Source organism: Parus major, chromosome 14 (assembly GCF_001522545.3).
Source record: "Parus major isolate Abel chromosome 14, Parus_major1.1, whole genome shotgun sequence".
Lineage (NCBI taxonomy): Eukaryota > Metazoa > Chordata > Aves > Passeriformes > Paridae > Parus > Parus major.
The window spans coordinates 8,973,116-8,994,844 of NC_031783.1; the positions used below are offsets into that span (position 1 = coordinate 8,973,116).

Below are 21,729 nucleotides of genomic sequence, written 5' to 3' on the forward strand. Positions count from 1 at the left end.
AAAACAACAGACTTTCTGGGTCATGCTCCCAAATCCCCTGATGACTCACAAATCAGTCAATTAATGTCTTTTCTTGATGTCTTGTCTCTGAGATCTGGCAAGTGGATCTGCATGTGAGGGGACAGGGGAAATTGAGTTAATTTCTGTGAAATTCTTTGATCTTTAAAAGAAGAGGGGTGTATGAAATGACCTGTTTTCCAGTATCCCATTCGCCCAGCTTCCATGACCTACGATGATGTTACACATTTATCAGCGAAGATAAAACCAAAGCAGCAAAAGGTTGGTCATCATTGAGTCCAGTCTGTAAAAGTTTTTACCTAAGAAAAGCACACTGTGTTGTTGAGTTGTTCTAACCATGCAGCTACTTGCAGGACCAGATACCTGTGCTTGAAGGTATATGAAGATTATTTTATTGTGTCTGTAAAGTAGAGTTTAGAATAAAAGTGGTTTATAAATCATGGTGAGAAAGTGACTTAATAGAAAACAGAATCACTCAGGGAAACGTAGTTACTAATGCTAATTGAATCTGTGGATGCTTGTGTGAGAAGAGCTTGAATTAAAAGTTTTTTACAATATTCAGAGAAGTGTTGAAGAAGGATTGAGCCTTGGAACCATCCTCTGTCTTTCAGTGCAAGTCCTGATTTCTCTCTTGCCTGTCAGTGAATCAGGTGTCCTTTTGAAATCACTGGGGCAGTACAGGTAAAGTGTAGCCAAAGCCAGAGTCTTTACACTTGCTTGCAAATGTATCCCAGAACTCTGGCTATTATTTTACAATGTCTTATTTAAAAATTGCAGCAGTAGATGTCTGTGTTAGTAAAATTTGCTTCTGGGAAATGGTTAAGGGAAGTGCTTTGGTGAACTTTGGAGTTAGAATGCATGTTGTGCTCATGAAGTCTTTTATTAAATTCAGCAAACATTTGCACTGTAAGCCATGTGCAAACCTTTGTAAATATGCTGTCTCATCCAGGGACTTGAAACTAATTCAGTTTATGAATAACATAAAGGGAAACTAAAAATAAGACGGTAGCTGGGATACACAAATTTATGTTGGTCTTTCAGGGCTTTGACACACCCTGAAGAAGAATATGTGCTGTATTGTCATTGTATATAAATAGAAATATTATGTGGGAGAATATTTATTTTTGGACATTTGTCTGAAATGTAAAGTTGAAGTAGGGGGGAATAGTTCTTATAACTAAAGATTTGGAGCTTGTCACGGTGCTCTGACAAGTGAAAGTCAGGAGTAACTGAAGTCAGTGCTAAGTACTGCAGTCTTGAATTTGCAGAATTGAGGCCTTTGCCTCTGAAGAGGACAGAGGTACTTTGTATTCTTGGTAGCTGAACTAGAAGGAAATCCATCTTATGAGAGACTCTGAATGGTTCCTAGGTGATGGGGACGCTTGAAGGAGGTTGCTTGTGCACCTGATCTGTACTGATAAGTAAATAAGACTGATAGTGTCATGGAAGGAATCCAGTAAAGTGAATGGGTATTTCAGGGCTGCCTAAAGAACTCTGCTTTTTCTGATCCCATTCATGTACATGGGAGTTTATGCATCTCCAGCTTGTAGTTTAAATGACCTCACTACCAAACCCATCTGTGTGCTGTTCAACTCTGTGTGAGATTTGCCCTGTGGATTTGGATGATGCTGCTTATGTACTTAAACTGGCTTTAAAGCTGTGGAAATGTTTAAAAGTGTGGGGTTGTATTTTAATTTATATGTTTGGGGTTGTGCCATGGTAATTAACTGTCTTTGCCTGATATTCTTTAGGTTGAACTTGAAATGGCCATTGATACTTTGAATCCTAACTACTGTCGCAGCAAGGGAGAGCAGATCGCTCTCAACGTGGATGGCACATGTACAGATGAAACAAGCACCTATTCCTCGTAGGTGTCCTCTTTGCCTTCCTTTCCTTTTTGGGCTGAGCACAGGTATCTGTACAGTTACAGAGGCTGCTTTGGACACTCTTCTTTAGCAATTATTCTTGAGGGTAACCTACACTTTTTTGGGGTGCATCATGAATTCAGATTTGCAGACAGAAGTGATGGATATTTGATACTTTCAGACTTTTGGCACCTGCATGCCATGTTGCCTGTGGAATGCCATCTCACTGTCCTCCTCTGTCTGCAGGAAGCTGATGGACAAGCAAACTTTCTGCTCTTCCCAAGCTGCCAGTAATGTTTCCCGCTATGCAGCTGCTGTTTATAAAAAAGGTAAGTTTCTTTTGCTTAACCCTCACATCAGTGAAACATTTCAGTGTTAAGATAAGACTTATTTTATTTTTTTTTTTTCTGGCATAGGTTTTAATTGACTGATGGGCCTTTAAAGAAAGGAGAATTTTCCCTTATCAGTGTCCCAAGAGTCCTTGAGTAGGTCTAGCAAAATTGTAAATATCCTGTAGGAACATCCTGGGTTTGTAGATGCCTTCAGAATCTTAACAGTTCATGGTGGCCCGAAATAATACACACTTGTAGCATGAAATCATCATAATAATTTATATTGTTTTCTTAATCTCATTTTTTCTGTCTTGTTTTCCTGTTCAGTGCTTTTTGTACCTCTCTTGACTGCCCAGGCCATCACAGTTTTGGTCTGGTGGTCATTTGAGATGACAACATGCAGATTGTTTTCAGTGATGACTATTTTACTAGGTGTCTTCTGGACTATGGTTCAGGCCAGTGCCAGAATGTGACTCTCTACAAGATCTGATTTCAACACAAAAGGCAAAATAACAGAAACAGGTCTTGATTTTTCATATTCCCTTGAAATCCTGAGCACTGGATGAATTTTTCACTTCAGTCCCTTTCTACATTTTGCTGTATTAAATATTTATGCTCAATTGAAGCTGTGACTTTACAGAGACAGGGAGATAATGAAAAGTTGTGTCCTTGTGCAGTGGAAAAAATCAATTTTAACCAACATTAATTCTTTTTTTCAGGTGAACTTCACTTGACTCCACTACATGGAATTCTTCAGCTGAGGCCAAGCTTCACCTACTTGGACAAGGCTGATGCAAAACACAGAGAAAGAGAAGCTGCTAATGAAGGTAAATTCTCCACAGTTATGTTTTCTTAGGGGAGGTGAGATACAAGTTCTCTCTATAATGTGGCTGATAAGAGTCATTCTGTTTTGAAGGTGTTTATTCTAATAACACAGTCATTATTAGGCCATTTCTCAGAGGGATGGGAGGTGTTAGGTAGTGACAAAGGTAGTGGTGGGGACTGTGTCACCACTGCCACTGGAAGGGTCATGGGAACAGAGTGTCCTATCACAGGAGCTGTGTGCTGCTGTCATATATGGCATAGTTTGGCAGGCTGGGGTTGAACCCATGCAGTTGGAGTTCTCAGTGTGCTATCTTCCTGCATGGGCCCCCAGACTGGCTTTGGCTCTTTCACTGCACTGGTGTGTTTATTTTTGTGTCTTCTGGCAGGTGGTGATTCATCCCAGGATGAAGCTGAAGATGATGTTAAACAAATTACTGTAGGTCCACATTTTCCTTTTTATGCTGGTTCAGGCAACAGTTCACAAGAAAGCTTGACAATTGAGAGTGAAGTGAAAGGACAGCAAACCTCAGCTACTGACCTAGGCTTGGGTGGGGGAGGCCAGGTGGACTCACCTTGTTGCACAGGCATAAAGATGGCACTGAGAGCAAGGGGTGATTCAGTGTAGCTAGGGCCCCTAGCTTGTTACTGGTACAGCAAATAAATAATGCAGGTGGGTTTTTTCCAAGGGTTTTAGGGCTGTATTGAATGATGCCCAAATCTTCTAGGTCCGATTCTCCCGCCCTGAGACCGAGCAAGCTCGGCAGCGACGTGTTCAGTCCTATGAGTTCTTGCAGAAGAGACAAGCAGAAGAGCACTGGGTTCATCTGCATTATTATGGCTTGAAGGTAGGTGTCTGCTGGTTCCTGAGGAGGCTGCCTGGGCCTGAAGGCTAAGCCAAGTCCAAAATTGTTTTTAAATCTGGACCCATGGGAATCAGGGAATCATCAAAAGATAATGAAGAAGAGGAGGTCTGTAGGCTGGAACAGACCCTGCAGTGCTCTGTATCCTCTACTGGATAATGCTTTGGGGTCTCCACACTTCAAAACTGAGAGCTGGAGAAAAATATAGAGGGGCGGGGGGTGGTTCTGAATGTAACAGCTTGGGTCTTGGATTATAAACTGGACTTTGTGAAAGATTTGGGAAACCCATTCAGCCAGGTGTGAGAAATCCTGTTTGGCTGGCTGGTGCCTGTCTGTCAGGAGGTTTCAAAGGCACAGCAAGGGAAATGTTCCCACAGCACATCAGCATCATACAAGGAAGTGAAAGCAGAACATCAGTTAGTGAGGTGGAACACTTGAGTGGTGTAATGATGACAGGGTGGTCATAGTTTGGAATGAGAAATCCAGCTCTGACATTTTGTATGTTTTCAGTATGTGATAATGACTCTTGTTTTTTCCCTATCTCCAGGATAGCCGTTCTGAACACGAGCGCCAGTATTTATTTAGTCAAGGTCATGGCCTTGCTGAAAACACTGAATTAATTAAATCTCCCAGGTAATGTTATATTGTTTCCTACAGAAATTGCATTAATTTAGTTTGGATTGTTTTCAGAGTAGTAAGCAGGTATATTCTTTAAAAATCTGCTCTTTGAAAATCCTATTCATGGTAAAAGTTGAATTGTTTAAAAAATACGGAAACAAACTAGCTTTCATCTTATTGAAGTTGTTTTCTTTGTTTCCCTATACCCTTGAGATTAAAACCTCTTGTTTTTACTCAGGATTGTAGCTTGTATGTTATCACAACCCTACATTATTTGGACTGTGAATACTGCAAAGAAAAATCAAAACAAAAGCTGCCTCTGGTTAATATAAATTAATACTCTGAAGCCAACTTCTAACTTCCATTGTTAGAAAATGTTATAAAACTTCCCTTTGTGATTTGTGGGGACAACTGAAACTACTTGAAAGATGTGTCTGTTTCTTGGTGACTGCAACTCCACAGAAGCCTCCCATAATGCAGGCAGTGCTTCCCTGTTATCTGGGACAGCCATGGCCCAAGTGATAGTGAGGTGGCAGAGTCTGGCTCTGGTTAATGGTGTGGGCATGTTTTTCTTAACATTTAACATCAGTAAATCAGTGATAAGTGTTCTGAAGAGTCTTTTGTATCTGATTCTTTCTCACAGACACTGGTAATTGCATAGGTGGGACAGAAATTTTGCTTTTTGCTGGCCTGATTTTCTCTGTTTGTGGGGTTTTGCATGACCCTGCTGATGGCTGATAGAGCACCTATGTTTTATGTATTTCCTTGTGCAGATCCTCTTGTTTGGGCACCTCTAATGTACAAAAGAGCTGGGATTGATTGCAAACTCTGTCTTTGGGCAGATGAACGTCAGTAGCTTTTCGTAGTTCTGAGGAAATAGGAGTGGAAGGGAGAGCTCTTTTCAGGCTGATGTTTGTTTTGTAGATTCACACAAGCAGGTTTACTCTGAGAAATTACTGTACTTAAATCTGCCAAGTCCCAAGACAGGCATTTTAAAGAATGTGTTTTCTTTTCTTCTAGTGAATATTTAATGATGCTGATGCCTCCAAGCGTAGAGGAAGAGAAGTAAGTGTTTGTACATAATGCAAAGTCCACAGTAGCTGGATTCTCTTTTTCATGGGCTGAAAATCTGTTTGTTTATCTGCAGTAACAAACCAATGGCTCCAAGCAATGTGCTTTCTATGGCCCAGCTGAGAACTTTACCCCTTGCTGATCAGATCAAGATCCTGATGAAGAACGGTTTGTAGCTTTTGTAATACATTTGCACTTCACTTTGTGACTTCTGGTTGCCTCAGATAAGGTGCCTTCCCCAGTATCACTAGTTCTGTCACCCTATCAGACAGACTGGCTCTCTGATTCCCTTAAGAATCTAAATCCCAAGCCTTTCCCTAAAAAGAGCAGTGACAGCTGATCTGACTGCTGATACACTTGCCATCAGTTTACTCTTAGAAAAATTTCTAATTTGATTATAGCTTTCGGGATACACTTATTTCAGCAAGTATCTCCTGAAATGTGGAGTCTGAGCACATACAGCCTGCACTTTGGCATTTTCTGGGAAGTTTTTAACAATACACACTTCATGAGTGTCACGTAGGAATTTTATTTTGTCTCTTCAAATTACTCTCTGATAAGAGCAAAACCTGAGGATTTTGGCTCAGGACTGTCCTGCCTTGTCAGGAGTCTCTGCTTACAGATATTGCCAAAGGTATTGGTTGTTTTCTTTTTAATTATTATTTTATTAATACCTTAATTAGTGACCATTCAGCCAATCGATTCTGCTGCAACACTGGCAGACACTTTCAGAACAGGTGATGCCTACAGCACAGGAGTGTAAAACCGACTAAAACTAAGGCTTTCTTTCTTTCTTTCCCCAAGATAACCCTTTGCCCGCGCACACCCTGAATCCCCGTTCCTGGGTGTGCGAGTGGTCTCTGTGTTTGCCTTGCAGTGAAGGTGATGCCGTTCGCCAACCTGCTGAGTCTGCTGGGCTCGGGCACCGACCCCACGGCCGTGCTGCGCTGCGTGCAGCAGGTGGCGCTGCTGGTCCAGGGAAACTGGGTGGTGAAGAGGTACGGCCCGCCTTTGTCCCCGGCACCGGCCCCGCCCCGGGCACCGCCCCGGGACCGCCCCGGGCACCGCCCCGGGCACCGCCCCGGCACCGCCCCGGGCACCGCCCCGGCACCGCCCCGGGACAGCCCCGGCACCGCCCCGGCACCGCCCCGGGACAGCCCCGGCACCGCCCCGGCACCGCCCCGGGCACCGCCCCGGGCACCGCTCCGGCACCGCTCCGGCACCGCCCGGGCACCGCCCCGGCACCGCCCCGGGCACCGCCCCGGCACCGCGGGCTCCGTGTGCCCACCCTCGCTGCCTAAAACACCCCCGCTCCCAGCTCTGCAAACCTTTGGCTTTGGGTTGTCTGCGTCTCGGTGCAGTCAGCTATTCCACCTCCAAGGGCTGCTGTGAAAGGATAATGCCTTAGTACCTGTCCCAAGTGGGATTATGGCTGAGCAGTGATGTAATCTGTGTTTGCATCTGAGTTATGACAGGTTTTGATGTCTGCACTCATGTTCTTTTGTGAGAGAGCTGTTCTGAGTTCTTACAGAGATTAGCATCAAATAGAAACACAGAAAATTAAACCAATGTCAGCTATAGTATTTCTTAGCAAAATTTGGTCCTGTAAGGATCTCTGTGCAGTCCTGTTGCTGTTCATCAGTGGATGTTGCAGTCAGCTGAAAACTACCCTCTAGAAGGCATTACTCCATAAATCAAGGATAGGGGTACTGAGTGTACCACATGAATTGGAGTTTGTATCATCTTCCTGTTTATTAGGTTAGAGCATCCTATTGGGAATTGAAGTCTAAAATGCAGTATTTTTTTTTTTCATCTGGGTGGAGCCCTGCATGCAGAGATTTACAGTCTGTGGAATAGCTGTGTTAAGATGAATGGTATCAGCTGCCAGTCCAAGTGTGCCAGCAGGATGTTTCAGCTATTGTGGTACAGGCCTGTATTAGCAATGTGACCAGCTTTTACAGTAACCCTGCTGTCCCTCCAGCTGTTACAGGAGGAAGCTGGGAGCAAGTTAAAAGACAGTATATTAGCATTCAGATTGTTCTTAGGTTATAACTGATTCTTTGCTGCCAATCTGGGAAGGATGTGTGGATCTGTAGTGGATGGGGTGCTTGGGCACAGAGCAGCACACATCAGAGCTTTGAACAGAGTGGGGACCCATTTCTATGGCCTGGATCAAGATCATGAACCTGAGGTTCTGTGGGGCTTTGGAGAGCCTGGTAACACATGTCATCAGCTGGCCCTGCAAGCAGACCAGGTCACAGAGTAATGTTGGTCTTGAGGCTGTTGGTTCGAGTATGGAATTTTGTAATATCGTTCTGTTAAACTCTTGATTGCTGGGAAGTCAATAAAAAACCCTCTTGCCTGTACATCAGCATTTTGCCTAAATGCTGCCTTCAAGGCTGCATATCAGGTTAGCCTAAGCATTTCTTAGGATCATTCTGGTCTTGTTTACACTGATCCAAGGGAGGATAGGCTTTGCAAGAACAAAGCAGAGCTTGTAGCTGTGTTGCACACACCTGCTTGCCACAAGGCTGTGCTTTGCTGGTCTAAGCCTTTCTGTCCTAGTGTAATTGCAGTGGTGTAATTACACCAATTTTAATGCCTTTAATGAAAAGCACGCTTTGGATAAAGGTATAATTTAACTGCAGAACAGGGAGGGCATGTTTGTTATGTTAATCTTCACTAATGCCATTTTTCTGCAGTACCTAGTAACTAATTTCTCTTCCTTTTTAATTAACAGTGATGTTCTCTACCCGAAAGATACTTCTAGTCCCCATAGTGGAGTTCCTGCAGAAGTGCTCTGTAGAGGGAGAGATTTTGTTGTAAGTATAAAAGTGTCTGTTGCTTTTAAAGGAAAGCACAGGTGAAGCTTGCCCAGGACACCACAGCATTGCAAAACTCTTCTGCTCTACTGCAGTGAGGTGCCTCCTCCAAGGAAGTTGTTTGTGCTTTAATCCTGAAGGTGTTGTTTCAAGTCTGCCGTGGGAGTGTTGGTGTAGGCTCTCATTGTGTCTGGCAGGTTCAGATCATCTGTCATTAGCAGCATTCTTCCCTTTCTCACACATGCTGTAGAGCACTATCACATTGCCCCCACAATGTGGGGCTTGCAGAACAGCCAGGACTGGATAATGAAGTGCTTGTTTCTTCAGCTCTGTTTTCATGGGCTCAGGACTGAGGGCTCAGGAGGGCAGTGTGGGTAAGACTTGTGCTCCCTGAGCATGCACTGTTGATCTTTAAAAAGGACTTTATTCCCTAGGGCTGCTAATCAGTGAAAGGACTTTGTTCCCAGCCACCTTTTGTGAGCAGGGGCTGCACATGGACGTTGAAATGAATACGGGTCTTGTAAACACACACATAAGCACAGCAAAAAGGAACAACCTCTGCATTGTGTTTATTTTCACTAGCCATGGAAAGAATTAAGTTCCTAAGTGGTTTCTAAGTTCATAATCAGTTTATGGCTCCTGCCCCACCAGAGCAAATCTGATGAGTGCACAGCTCTCATTTTGTTTTAGTTAGACCTGACTGTTTTTGCAGCGTTTGTTCATGAAGTTTAGGTCTAAACAGTAGAATACTGTGCAAGAGACTTTAAGAGTATTACAGTAATACTGTAAGATCAAACTGATAGTGATTGAAACTGACTTTTCCTTGTCTCTTGATGTCTGCCCAAGACACTGCCATATGGAGACCTGGATTCAGGTGTGACCCAGTGACTTAAGTGTTTAGGACACAGCAGATTAGTTGACACGTCATGTGTAAAGTTCAGGGACCAGAATTATTATGCTCAATAAAGTAAGTGATACGATTTTAATATTTAAGATTAAAAGATACATTATTTTCATTTGAATTATGTCAAATATACCTTCCATGACGAATGCATCTGTGTTGATCTTAAAGGCAAATAATTTGCTGATTAATACCACAAGAAGCAAGAAGTTAAAATGTTAGAAAGAATCAATATTTCTGGCTTTCAGACAAAGATAAATATCTGGTTTTAAGACTCAGAAATAGTATGCTATATTGCATCTGTGGAGAAAATGTGTTCTAGCTTAAAAAGTGAACTTTATTTCCCTGGATATATTTGTGTAAAGTAATTAATAAGTTCAAAAACATTTATGGATTTTTTGGGCTTTAAAATAGAAATGCCCTGTGCCCTAAAGTGAGTGGATTGGGTTTGTGTGTTTGTGGGCAGAATGAAGCTGCACGGAAGAGAAGGAGGCATTGACGACGTCATAGGGCAGGAAGAAATTGTCAGTAATGAGATTTTGGATTCTTAACAACATTATTAATACACACAGACTAAAGGAGGCTGTAGCTTATTTAAATGGAGACAGGAAGAAATGAAAGGTTGTGTTCAGGCAGTGTTCTGCCCAAGTCCTGTCAGCCTGCCCTCAGCAGCTGCCTCTCAGGATTTGGACCTCAGGAGCTGCTGTGCAGAGCACCTGGCTGTCCCCTACCTGGGGACAAGTGTGTGATGACAGGACATCTTGGCATCACTGTAAGTGACTGTGATGAGGGTGGAAGAAGGGAACAGGCACTTTCCCTTTCCCAGGGGCTCTGTGCTGCTGAAGGGTAGCAGTCACCAGCCTCCAGAGACCCCTGTGCAGGAGTGCATGGAGAGTATCTCTAGGCTGATGACGAGGTATGTGAGAAGCTGAGCCCCAGGTGTGATTTCTGGGGTCTCGGCATCACTGCAGTAGTTTTGTGGTGTTTTTGGTTTTGGTTTTTGGGGTTTATTTTGAGACTTAATGCAGTTTGAGTTCAAGAGATTCCTCATCACTTTTGAAGTCATAGGTTTGCCAAGGCACATCATGGAATCTCAAAGCTTTTGCTCCTGTGTTCATGGCTGTTTGAGGACAGAAGGAGCCAGAAAATGCTTTTCCTCCAGCTGTCTGAGAATCACTTACTTCTACATTCTTGAAAGGAACAGGGGTTCTATTTTTGTGGTAACATCATTGAACAGGGTCATTGCTACAACTTCAGTAAAACCACTGCTACATGCAGTTATTAGGTTTTCCTCTTTTGTTCCCTTCCTAGATGTGGAAGTTCACACAGGACCGCTGGGTTGTGAGAAAGGAAGTAGCAGCAGTTACAAAAGTGAGTGGATTCCTTTTCTTCCTAAATCCAAAGGTGGTGATAAGTTAGCCAAATGCTGCTGGGCATTGCGTGGGTGTAGGTAATGGATGCTGCTGCAAGCCTTTCCTCTCATAGTGCCTGCTTTGCTCTCCATTTGGAAGGTATAGATAATACTCTGTCTAAAGAAAAACATTCTGAGCAGCTCTCACAAGTTTCCACAACTCCAAGACTGGCCTTGTAGCTGAGCCACTGGAATGCATCGTGTCCTCTCTTGTGTTTCAGTAGAAAGCTGGGCACAGTTTCAGTTGAGCTGACTTAAGATTACACAGCCCACAGTAGCTGCTCTGCTTTGGGTGTCTTAAGAGCAACTCTTCTGTTGGCATTTGCCAGTTACAATATTGAGTAAAAGCTTCAAAGCAACTCAAGCAACTGAATATTCTGTTAAAAGTGGCAAATGAATGAGAAACATTAAGTCAAAATGACAAAACCCAAACTCTTTAAAATGCACTAAAATGATAAAACATGAGTCAGTTTATGCACAGAACATCTATTTTTGGAATGTAAGAAGCAGTGCTGCATAAAAGCTGGGTATGTGTAGGTGCAGCATGTCTGGCCTGCAGCTCTGAAATAAGATTAACATTGTAGAATATGCTTCTCTTCCCCATAGAGCCTTTTCATCTCAGTTTGGAAACTCCCTTTTCTTTGCAAAATATGCCATGAGCTATTTGACTGTGGGGTGATTAATCACCACTGCTCTCTGAAGTCCTGGGCTTTTAGCAGTGTGTGAAAGTGTTAGTGCTGCAGAGCAGGATGAGTATCTCTGACTTAGCTGGGTGTGTGCCCACAGAGGTGCTCCATATACACCAAATCAGCCCAGCTCTCCTGTCTCATGCGTAATGTTCATTGCTGTATCTGTCCTATATAAACTGACTTCCATGTTATTTATTCTTTTTCTTTTAGCTTTGCCCAGAAGATGTGAAAGACTTCCTAGAGCACATGTCTGTGGCAAGAATAAACAAAGGTTGGGAGTTCATGCTCCCTTACGATGAAGATTTTGTTAAGAAGCATCCAGATATCGTTCAGAGGCAACAGATGCTGTGGATGGGCATTCAGGCCAAGTAAATAGTTTACTGTATTTTGGGGAATAAGCTAAAAGCAAAGAACTGTTTAGTACAAAGGTTCTGTAGACACTGATAGATGATCTGATCTGTATTGCCTCCAAGTTTCTCCCTCACAGTGCCCAGGCAGTGATGTGGTGGGGGGTGTTACTGCATCACTCAAGTCATTCCTGGTTCTTGGCTCCCTGGAGAGATGGAATGTTCTAGCTAATGGCTAAAGCTGGCATGGCTGCATGCAGATTTAACAACTGAAACTGTCCTGGAATACTCTGTCTTTATCTTTCAGGTTAGAAAAGGTCTATAATCTCTTAAAGGAGCACTTGACACCAAAGAAACAAGAGGCACAATCAGGTAAATGGAATTCTGCTTGGGTCATGTTGAAGCACTTGCATGTATTCATCCACCCATCCATATTCCTGAGTGATGTTTTGGAGTTTCTCTCTGGTTTTGAATGGAGACTGGTCTTGTTTAATGTCTTTTCTCTCTTACTGTTTCCTTTGGAATATTTAAGACAGATCTAAAATGTACTGTACTAATGTCACTGAAGTTGAGGTGACACCACCTACTGTGGCATCCTTGTAGCAGAGCCAAGAGGAGTTTGTGGCCCTGGGGACTCACTGTTTGATGCTGTAAAATCAGCTGGTTCTCTTATCCACTTGCTCATTTAAGGCAGCTTGTGGGGTGTAACCAGCTCCTGAAGGGAGGACAGACAGCCAGTGCACAAATAACTCTCACCTCTCAATTTAATGTTACTGCAACTTAATGTGAATGAAGTGATTTTTTATTTCCCTGATTTGCACTGGGCTCTCTGGTGTGGTTGAGGGCCAGGCAATTATTGGAGAATGTAATGGCAGAGGCTGTAAGGAGGTGTGAAGCTGTCTCTTTTTGACATCCTTCTCCACTATGGGTGCCAGTGAGATTATTAAAGTAGCTGCTCCAAAATCCTAAAAGATTGTGAAAACCTGAGATTCCAGAGTTTTAACTGGACATTTGGCTCCAGTGCAGTTGAGGAGTGTAAGCAGAACTGACAAAGGAGCATATGAATCCATTTCAAGACCCTGTGTCTGATGTGCTCGGAAGGATTAGGTGTTGGGTTATTTGGAGAGGATTAGTGAGCCTGACAGCAGAGAAGGTAACAGCTGGGCATGCCTTTGCCTCAGACGCTGCAATCCTTGCTTTGGCAAGGGCTGGATTCCTCTGCTGCCAACACACCCCTTCCTTTCACCTTTGGATGGCTGGGTGTGGAGAGGGCAAGAAGTGCAGGATTCCATGGGAAAGAACTCCTTCCTGTCCCTTTCTCCCCATTACTGGGTAATATCTGAGCAGAGGGTCTCAGCCTCTCATGCTGCAAGGGGTTCAGATTCACTGTTAACCCTTCCACACTCCCCTGTACCTGGTGACATCCTGGTGCTGCCTCTGGCAGGGGCTACACCAGGCCCCACCACCCACTAGAGAATCTAAAAGACAAAAAGAAGAGTTGTTGGACAAAGAAGTATTTGGGTCACAAGCAGAGATGTATTAGCAGTCTGTATCCTGGTTTCTGAACTGTGGAAAAGGCCCTGGTGATTGAACAAACACACTTTGCATCAGATTCCTTGAGTGGAATGCCCCCCTTCCCCAAGCATTTGGCTTTATAAAAGCAAACACACACTGCCCTCAAAAAAACAGCAAAACCCCCCCAAAACGAATGTAAAATCTAATCAACAGACTGGGTTTATGCCTTAGATTTCATAAGCAGAAGATGTTTCCTGGTTTCATGTCACTATGAGCCCTGCTGAGATTTATGGTATCTTTTGTTTCTTACCAGCTCATCCGTTGCTGGTTTCTGGGGAGCAAAGGGTCAACATGGCTAAAGCAAAAGTCAAGCAGAACTATGGGCAGCTGGAGAAGGAGTTCCAGAAGCAGAAGGCAGAGATGAAATCAAACGACGCCTCTGCCAAGACGGATGTTCCAAATATCCGCATTAAAGAGGAGCCTGTGAGTGTGGAGGAGCCCATGGATACCTCAGCCCACGAGGGCCTGAACAACGGCCTGGTCAATGGCCTGCACCCAGCCCAGGGCTCCACAGAGCCTGTGAATGGCCACCTGCCCGGGGGCTGCATCGACAGGGTCGCCCAGGAACTGAAGGCCTTTGTGTCGTCAACATTTAAGAAACAATTTGTACTCACCCTGAGTGAGCTTAAACGGTTATTTAACCTTCACTTAGCCAGTCTGCCTCCAGGACATACCTTGTTCAGTGGCATTTCAGACAAAATGTTACAGGACATGGTGTTGGACACTGGCTGCAAACAGATTTTGGTGCCTGTAAGTACGGTTTTCCCTTGGTGTGCTTTGGAGGAGGGCTGTGGTGGGGGGGAGTTAAAGGTCTGGCATGTGAAAAATTTGTGCCCTGTGCTGGTGGACCAGAAGGATAGATGTGCTCAGAGACACTGTCCAATATTGGACATGTTGAAGCTGCTGGAATTATGTCTGGGGTCCTGCTTCTGGTAGGCTCTGCACTCTTCCCTCTCTGCCTTGTTGTGCTTGGGACTCAGTTTCCACATCCAAGGTGTTGGGCCACAGTAATTTGCTGTCCCAACTTGCTCCTGTTAACATGATCTAAAGCAGTCCCAGATTCCCAGCAGCTTTCCTGGAATTGCACAAGCTTCTTCCCTCGGGGACAGGGACCCAGCTGGGAGAGGAAAGGTGACATTGACTGCCTGGGAGCAGCAGGACACACCCAGCAGAGCCTCTGGGAAGTGACAAAGCCCACCTGCAGCAGGTTTCCTTGGCCACTCTGTTTCCTCCTAGACTGTGCAGAGGTGCCTGTTTCTTTGTCTGTATGGAAATGATGTGTGTGATTGCGTGAGACAGAGCAGGGCTGTGAGACAGTGGATTGCTTAGGAGAGCAAAGGGAATCTGGCATCATGGGAAAGAGCCTAAAAGGAAATTAATTTTACAAGACATCTGGCACTGCTGATTGGGTTACAACCAGAAGGAGCTTGGGAGCAGATGCCTTTGGGGAGAGAGGAGAAGGAACATCTGAACTGCTCAAAAGAGCAGGAAGCTTGAGGGCTGGGAGAGCCTGGAGCTTGGGTGCTGCTGGGGGGCAGTAGGAACATGTTCAGTCGTGTGCAAAGTACATGTTGTGGCACCTGGGAACTGAGTAACAGCCTGGAAATGTCACTAGGGAGAGCACCAATTGTGGTGCTTTCTCTCCTGGCAGTTTCTAAGTCCTGGGGTGGTGCTTGCCTGGAACTGTCTCATTGCTGGCCAGGCTCTCCCCTGCACCTGGTGTAATGTGTGCCTCTGCCATGCTGATGGTAAACAGCTGAAGTTGTTCCTGCTCTGTTATTTGGGCTTGTGTGCTTTGGAAATTTGGGGATTTCGGGAATGTACACAAGAAATGAAAGTGAGATAGTTTCTCTTTTCGAAAAGTAAAATAAATTCCTGCTGAAGAGAGGTGGCCAGGAACATCCTTCTGTGTGGAAAACCTTGTCACAGGAGACCTGCAGAGGTGCAGAAGTGCTCCCTGGAATGTCTCTTGAGGAGGCTGTTGCAGGTTTTAGTTCTGCTGACTCAGAATTTTCTGCAATACTTGAGCTCTTGTGTATGAGCCTGTACTGTTGTCAGCAATATAAATCATTGCCCCTGAGCTTCCCCTGATGCTCTGTGCAGATGGCAAAGGTGCTGGGGCTGGGTTTACTCTTTTCATGGGCTCAGACACTTCGGTGTTTCTTGATTGTTCCGCTGGCCAATTTTATCAGAACCCAACAAGGGTGCCTGAGCTTGGGGAAGGCCTGGAGGGTTATTCAGTGTGGGATTTCATAGTTACTCACTAGTTTTCTGTAATTGGAAGTGCTTTGGTGATAAAAATCAATGATCTGAGGTAATTAAAATGATGTTCTGTGGGGGTGAAGACAGTCTTTGCTTGAGTACTTACCTATTACAGGAAAACATGTGGCTGAAAATGGCAATTGAAACCTTACCAGGGGAATGCAGGATCTATTACAGAGCTGACCAGCAGCACCCAGGGTATGAGATAAGGAGTGTTTGTGGGGAGCCAGGAGAGGCCACTCCAGCTGCAGCTGAGGCCATGGGGATACCTGCAGGGGGCTGTGCTTGCTGTGCTTCGTAGCCTCATCAAGCAGGAGGGAAAAGCACAGGTCAGGAAAGAGCAAATCCTGGGCTGGTGCCATGGGAGAGGGTGAGGAGGGGACAGACAGAAGAGAGGAGCCCTGGGCAGGCAGGACTCGGTGCCTGTGCCTTGAGCTGTGCAGGCTGAGCTGCTTTCCCACCCCATGGGAAGTGTCTGTGCAGGACTCTGGCTCCTGAGGATCTACACCCATTTCCTGCAGACTGGGGGTGACTGGCTCCTGCCGTGGCTCTCTTCCCATGGACCGTGGAGTGGCAAGGTTCTGCCCAAAACTGGAGGATATTTTTGAGGCCTCAGGAAATGATGTAATTGTTGTGTGTGTCCTGCCAGGCTGGGCTGACAGAGGGGAATGCAGCCCTGCGCTCACAGAGAGCCCTGCAGGCTGGTACCAGTGCCAGGCCCCCTGAGAGGTGAGATCAACAGTTTACCTTTAGGCTTACTCCAGCTGATAAGTTTTTTTCTGGCACACTCAGCCCCTTCCATCTGGTTTAGCTATAATGTGAGGCCGCCTGGCAGTGGCTCAGTGCTTGAATGAGGCACTTCCCAGAGCCAAGGGCTCCTCCCTGAGAGGTTCCATTTGAACGTGGCAGCCCTGGGACCTGGGGCAGCAGCGAGTTCATCTCCCAGGAGCCCTGCACTTGCTCCAGGGATTTAGAGCAGGAAGGGGCACAGGACAAATATTTTAAAAAGGATTTTAAGGTAGCAGAGAGCCGTATCACGGTGAGGCTGGGGAGATCAAGGTGACATAAACCAGCAAAGGGACAGCAGATGGCAAGGCAGTGAAGCTGTTTGGGCTGTGTGTATCTGAAGAATCCCTGATGGTATTTCCCACTTCATGGCCAGGCTGTGTGACAGGAGCAAGCAAGCAGGGAGCACTTGGCAGCAGTGTTTGCAGCAGTTTGCAGAGGAAGGCTGGCTGGGAGGAGGAGATTCTGTGCAGTTTTCTTCCCAACTAAGTATTGTGTTTGTTTGGAAGCCATTTACTCACAGAATGGCTGGATAAACACAGCTGTTTTTCAGCCCTGTGGCTGAGGCAGGAGAAGTTTGCACTCTGGGGCTGTGCTGGCTCACTTTGTCAAGCCCAGCAGGTTGTGCCTGGGTGTTCCCAGTGCCCTGCTGCACTTTGCCATTCCTGCTACAGCTGTTGTGTGGAAGGAAGCGGGAGTATTCGATTTTATCTCTGCTGAAAACCTACAAGAGACATTATTCCTCAAAAGCAAGTGCCCTTATGGGAGGAGGATTATGTCAGGTGCTGTGAGCCTAGTCAGCCTGAATCCTGGCTCTAAATCAAGTGTAAAACCTTTTATATTCCATCCATTTGGACTAACCTGAAAGTCAAAGCAGCTAAACCCACTAGGCAGCTCCCACTGGACAAAACCCTTCCCCTTTGCAATAAGATCAGAGGCAGAACATGAAAGGAAATGCTGATCTTTTCACTCTGCGATGCACAAGTCTTCTGGCTGGTGTGAGGGAGGCTGGGAAGAAAGGTTTGGTTTGTACCAGCAGCCAGGATTGAGGGATGCTGGAACAATTGGGACTGGCTTGTTAGCTTTTCATAGATGATTGATTTAGGTCAGCTGGGCGGTTAGCAAGGAATAAATCGTTAGTGACAGACAGGAAGAGACATGTCAGTAGTGAAGGCATATTCCAGCAGTGCTCATTAGTCACTGCTCCAAGGGGAAATGTTAAGGTATTTTATTTTCTTAGGGAGGGAGGCAGTTGTGCTCCTTCCTATATGCAGGGGCGTGAGGCTTCTATCTCAGAAAAATGAATGTGTTTCTCTAGCTTGGCACACAGGGGAAAAACAGAACAGGCAAAACCACTGTCGCCTTTGGAGCCTGGATTGAGCAAATATCTGGTTCACTATCTGTCAGTGTTCGGTCTTCTGGAGTCCTGTAGTCTGCCCCAAAACAGAGATGGCAATACAGCAGAAGCACCTGCTTGTCAGTAATGCTGATTTGAGATTAGTGAAGCAGATAACTGCAAGATGGAGTCTGAATCTATTAAACCTGCCACTGTAAAGGTAAAAACCTCCAGAAGGACCCTGCAGTACACACTTGGTGCTCTCAGCTGAGTACTGTTCTGGATGGTCTAGAAACAAACACTGCTGACACAGGAGAAATCTACAGATATCTTGCCATGGCATACCATCAAAGTCCAAGCCCTGGGATTATTCTGGTACGTGGTGGTCATCTCTCCACCAGTGGGAAGCTGTCCCCATGCAGTTCATGGGATTCCAGTGTCCAGCAGTTCCCTTGAAAGCCCAGCTGTGGTTGCTGTGTGACAGATGTGGCACCAGTGCCCTGTGCAGGTTGTCCCACCCTGGCCAGAGCCATCAGTCAAACCTGGGCACATGGAGACACACCTCAGGGTGCCATGGTGCTCATCCCATTCCCTGGGTCACAGGTGTGACACAGACCATGTCAGTGGGGCTGTGAGAAGGTGCTGAGCAAATGCAGGGCTGCCAGAGCCAAGGCACCCCTTCCAGTGTGGGCTGGGACAGCAGTTGGCTTGTTTCAGCAGTTATTATTCCATGGCAGCCAGGGTTTTGATTTGGTAATGGGTGTCCAGGGATACAGTATCATGGAATCATTAAGCAGAACTCATTAAATAGCTGGTTATTTTTAACAGCCTCTTGTTCTCAGTTTCCTCCACAGACTGCTGCCTCACCAGATGAACTAAAGGTCTATGCACTTTGGGAAGCTGGTGACACTTATGATCAGGTAAAGATAAAATAATTGACATTCCCCACTATATTTTTATTGAGCATTTGGCATTGTTTGCATCCATGTTTCTGGAAGTGTTACAGCAGATAGCTTTTCTCTAGTGGTGTTTTCAACACCAACCTGTTTCCAGCTGAAAGCAAGCTCATAACATATTGGTAATCATGTCAGTAAGCAGCTCAGTGGCTATTTCTGGACCTGTGAGAAGAAAGGATTCTCCAGTGCAGGCCTCGGCCCACGATCCAGTCCAAGGATTTTTTTCCTTTTGATGGTAATGCAACATTAACCAGAGATTAGCAGGTGTATCTGTTTATACTTAAGATTAGGAAATGTTTACCTCACATGTGAGCATCTGCTGAGTTCTAACTGCTGTCATAGTAAACGAGGTGAAAGGGAAGATGCCTAAAGACCTGTGGATGGGCAGTGCAGTTCCTAGCTCCATAAACTGAATACATTTTTATAGGAAAGAGGCAAGCACCAGCCAACCTCTTGCCTGAAGTGAACTCCCATGGAACCATTTAAGAGGAATACATTGCAACACCTTCTTCATTGTGTTTTTGTACCTTTGGGGGTGCTCCAGGTCACAGGAAAGGTGCAGGTGTGGCCACAGGCTCTGGAGAGACCCCTGTAGAGCCCTGTAGAGGAGGATAAGGCACTGCTGGAGAGCGGGAATATATGGGATGGTTTCAGGATTATGAAGCAAGACTCCTCTAATGTAGTTCAGGGAATGTTTTGTACAGACCAAGGCACGTGCAGTTTTGATACAAGGATAGGAATGATTGTTCTCTGTGTACTTACAATACATTTGCTTTTAAAGCATCGCCAGGTTTTGCTCGAAATCTTTTCGAAGAACTACCGAGTGCGCAGGAATGTCATCCAGAACCAGCTGAGTCAGGAGTGTGGGGAGGATCTAAACAAGCAGGAGGTGGATAGAGTGTTAAAGGTAAGCTGCTGTTTACTTTGGGTTGATTATGGTTGAATTAATACATGAGTTTTAATGCTTAATTTGAGCAAAGGATTATATTTTACCTTGAACTGATAAATGGTAAGGATGATAGAACAGTTGTTGGAATATGGACAAAGCCTGTGTATCAGCTTTTTTTCTTAAAAATGCCCTTGTCTCATTCTATCTTCTTTCCCCCCAAGGAGCAATGGCTCACACATTATTTTGTATTATTGCAACAAATCTCTCCGTCATCTTGGAGCAGCAGAGAATAGAGTGTAGTTAATGTGATACTTGAGTTATTTTTAAATAATGCAGAATTAAACATTAAGGAGGTGAAAGGACTCTGTCCACTGCTCTGAGTTACCAACTGTCTGCTGCTGGTTAATGCTGAAGAGCACAAGTGCCTCATGTTCAGAAGGAAATACATTTTATTCTCTAGCAAGATATGCAGCTTTGCACAGAGCAAAACCCTGGCCAAAACCAGCAGGCAGAGGAGTAGTTTACACATCCCATTGTGAATGTTTATTTGAATCCTTTCATCTCTCTTTGAAGAGGCACCATTTACTTGCTCAAGGAGTTTAAGGTATAAAGTACAGACCACACAAGCCATGGCTTTAAAAGAGATGCAGGATGGCCAAGCCGAAAGTTGCCAACTAATGTAATACTTTAATCATTGTGGCTGGGCCTTTGCTCACTGTCACCCACTTCAATAAGACAAATGCTTAAGTACTTTATTACATTGTGATCTGCAAATGAATAATAGCATCTTTGAAGAACTACAGATCTGTTGCTGTGATAATAAACCAACTGGTCTTGCTTGAAAGAACCTGGTCGACTTACCAGTAAAGTAAGCTCAGACATTTCTGCCTGCTAGACAGTATTTCCTTTGGCTCCCTGTGCTGGGGGATTTGTCAGCATGAGCTCAAGTATCAGCTCTCCTGGAACAGCTAGACAATGTACTGGCATTAGTTTTTCATGATGCTGTTGCTATTTAACAGATAACCTATTTCTAGAAAAAATACTTGCCCCTAAGTCATCAGGCATTGTTTTTATGTAAGTCACTAAGTCACTGGGTGGCCAGCCTTGTGTTGTGGTAGGCTTTATTGCCTTGAATACATTTGTCACAGGAGTAGGGGAAATTACCTTTGTTTCTGAAATAAAATTTAGAAGTCTGATTTAATGAAATGGGAAGATTCTCTGACTTCTTTAAGCCACAAGAGATTGGATTCCACTTCGAGTGAAATTGGATTTCTTGACTTCTATTTCCCCATCTGCCTGTGCTCATTTTTATACACAGAGGAACAGACTCATAGGGTTTGTATTTTTGCATTTGCAGATCAGTCTGCAAACCCTCTTTGTAACCTCTGGGTTTGTTTTTATTATGGATGAGCCCCAAAACTTCAGAAACAAAGATACATTTAAGCTCCACAGCCTCAGTTCTTCAGTACTACTTTAGTCTGTGTTGAATTACCTAAGAGGGAGGTCGGAGCAAAAGAAAGGGAAGCCGTTAGCTCAGAACTCGAGACTTTGTGCTCACCTAATAGAAACAAGGAAATGAGCCCCAAGACTACCCAATTCCTGTGCTCCATTGCTGAGGTGCTCTCCTGCCATAAGAATAGCATATGTGTGGTTACAACAGGGCTCTAAGGTTTGGGACTTGATTATCATAGAAGGGGTTTCTTAAAAGGCTTCAGATCCAGTGACTGCCCTCTCTCTCCTGCTGTGTCCCACTGCTCCCCCCATAGTCTCTTCCCCTGAGATTCAGCCCCTCTTTACCCCTCCAGCTCTCACACATCCTTGCCTTCCTCATCTGCCTTCTGCATGAGCCCCAAGTTCTCCCCCAGGAGCCACAGCTATTCCTCACTACCTTGGCATCGTTTGTCCTTTGTGGCTCTCAGCTTTCCCCCCACCATGTGTCCCCTCCATTGAAGCCATCTGTCCTTCAGGGTGGGGATGCCCTGTGCCCTGGGTTCATGTTCTCTGCTTCCTCTGGAGCAGGGCTTGTTACCTATCATGCTTATTATCCCAGAGCCAGCCAGTTGTTCCCATTGCTTTATGGACTTTAGAATCATAGAATGTTGGAAGAGACCTTTGAGATCACCCAGTCCAACCCTCAACGCAGCAGTAGCACTGTAACCACGAAAC

At 45.0% G+C, this 21,729-nt stretch overlaps 1 protein-coding gene across 2 annotated transcripts in view; it reads left to right on the forward strand.

The window, feature by feature from the left end:
• The window catches only part of POLR3E (RNA polymerase III subunit E), a 28,650-nt gene that overhangs the window by 5,973 nt on the left and 948 nt on the right, over nucleotides 1–21,729 (forward strand). Inside the window, exons 4-20 of one of the 2 annotated variants that reach the window (XR_004499418.1) lie at nucleotides 202–279; nucleotides 1,770–1,885; nucleotides 2,130–2,212; nucleotides 2,935–3,042; nucleotides 3,427–3,476; nucleotides 3,766–3,885; nucleotides 4,448–4,533; nucleotides 5,539–5,583; nucleotides 5,666–5,757; nucleotides 6,467–6,587; nucleotides 8,330–8,411; nucleotides 10,624–10,683; nucleotides 11,623–11,780; nucleotides 12,067–12,131; nucleotides 13,588–14,084; nucleotides 18,547–18,638; nucleotides 19,456–19,581. Coding sequence is in view for 1 of the 2 variants with exons in the window: in XM_015643004.3 (XP_015498490.1) it covers nucleotides 202–279; nucleotides 1,770–1,885; nucleotides 2,130–2,212; nucleotides 2,935–3,042; nucleotides 3,427–3,476; nucleotides 3,766–3,885; nucleotides 4,448–4,533; nucleotides 5,539–5,583; nucleotides 5,666–5,757; nucleotides 6,467–6,587; nucleotides 8,330–8,411; nucleotides 10,624–10,683; nucleotides 11,623–11,780; nucleotides 12,067–12,131; nucleotides 13,588–14,084; nucleotides 18,561–18,638; nucleotides 19,456–19,581 (1,965 nt within the window). In the remaining variant the exon portion in view is untranslated. The remainder of the gene's footprint in view (nucleotides 1–201; nucleotides 280–1,769; nucleotides 1,886–2,129; nucleotides 2,213–2,934; nucleotides 3,043–3,426; nucleotides 3,477–3,765; nucleotides 3,886–4,447; nucleotides 4,534–5,538; nucleotides 5,584–5,665; nucleotides 5,758–6,466; nucleotides 6,588–8,329; nucleotides 8,412–10,623; nucleotides 10,684–11,622; nucleotides 11,781–12,066; nucleotides 12,132–13,587; nucleotides 14,085–18,546; nucleotides 18,639–19,455; nucleotides 19,582–21,729) is intronic. The other variant, XM_015643004.3, reaches the window with a different exon arrangement.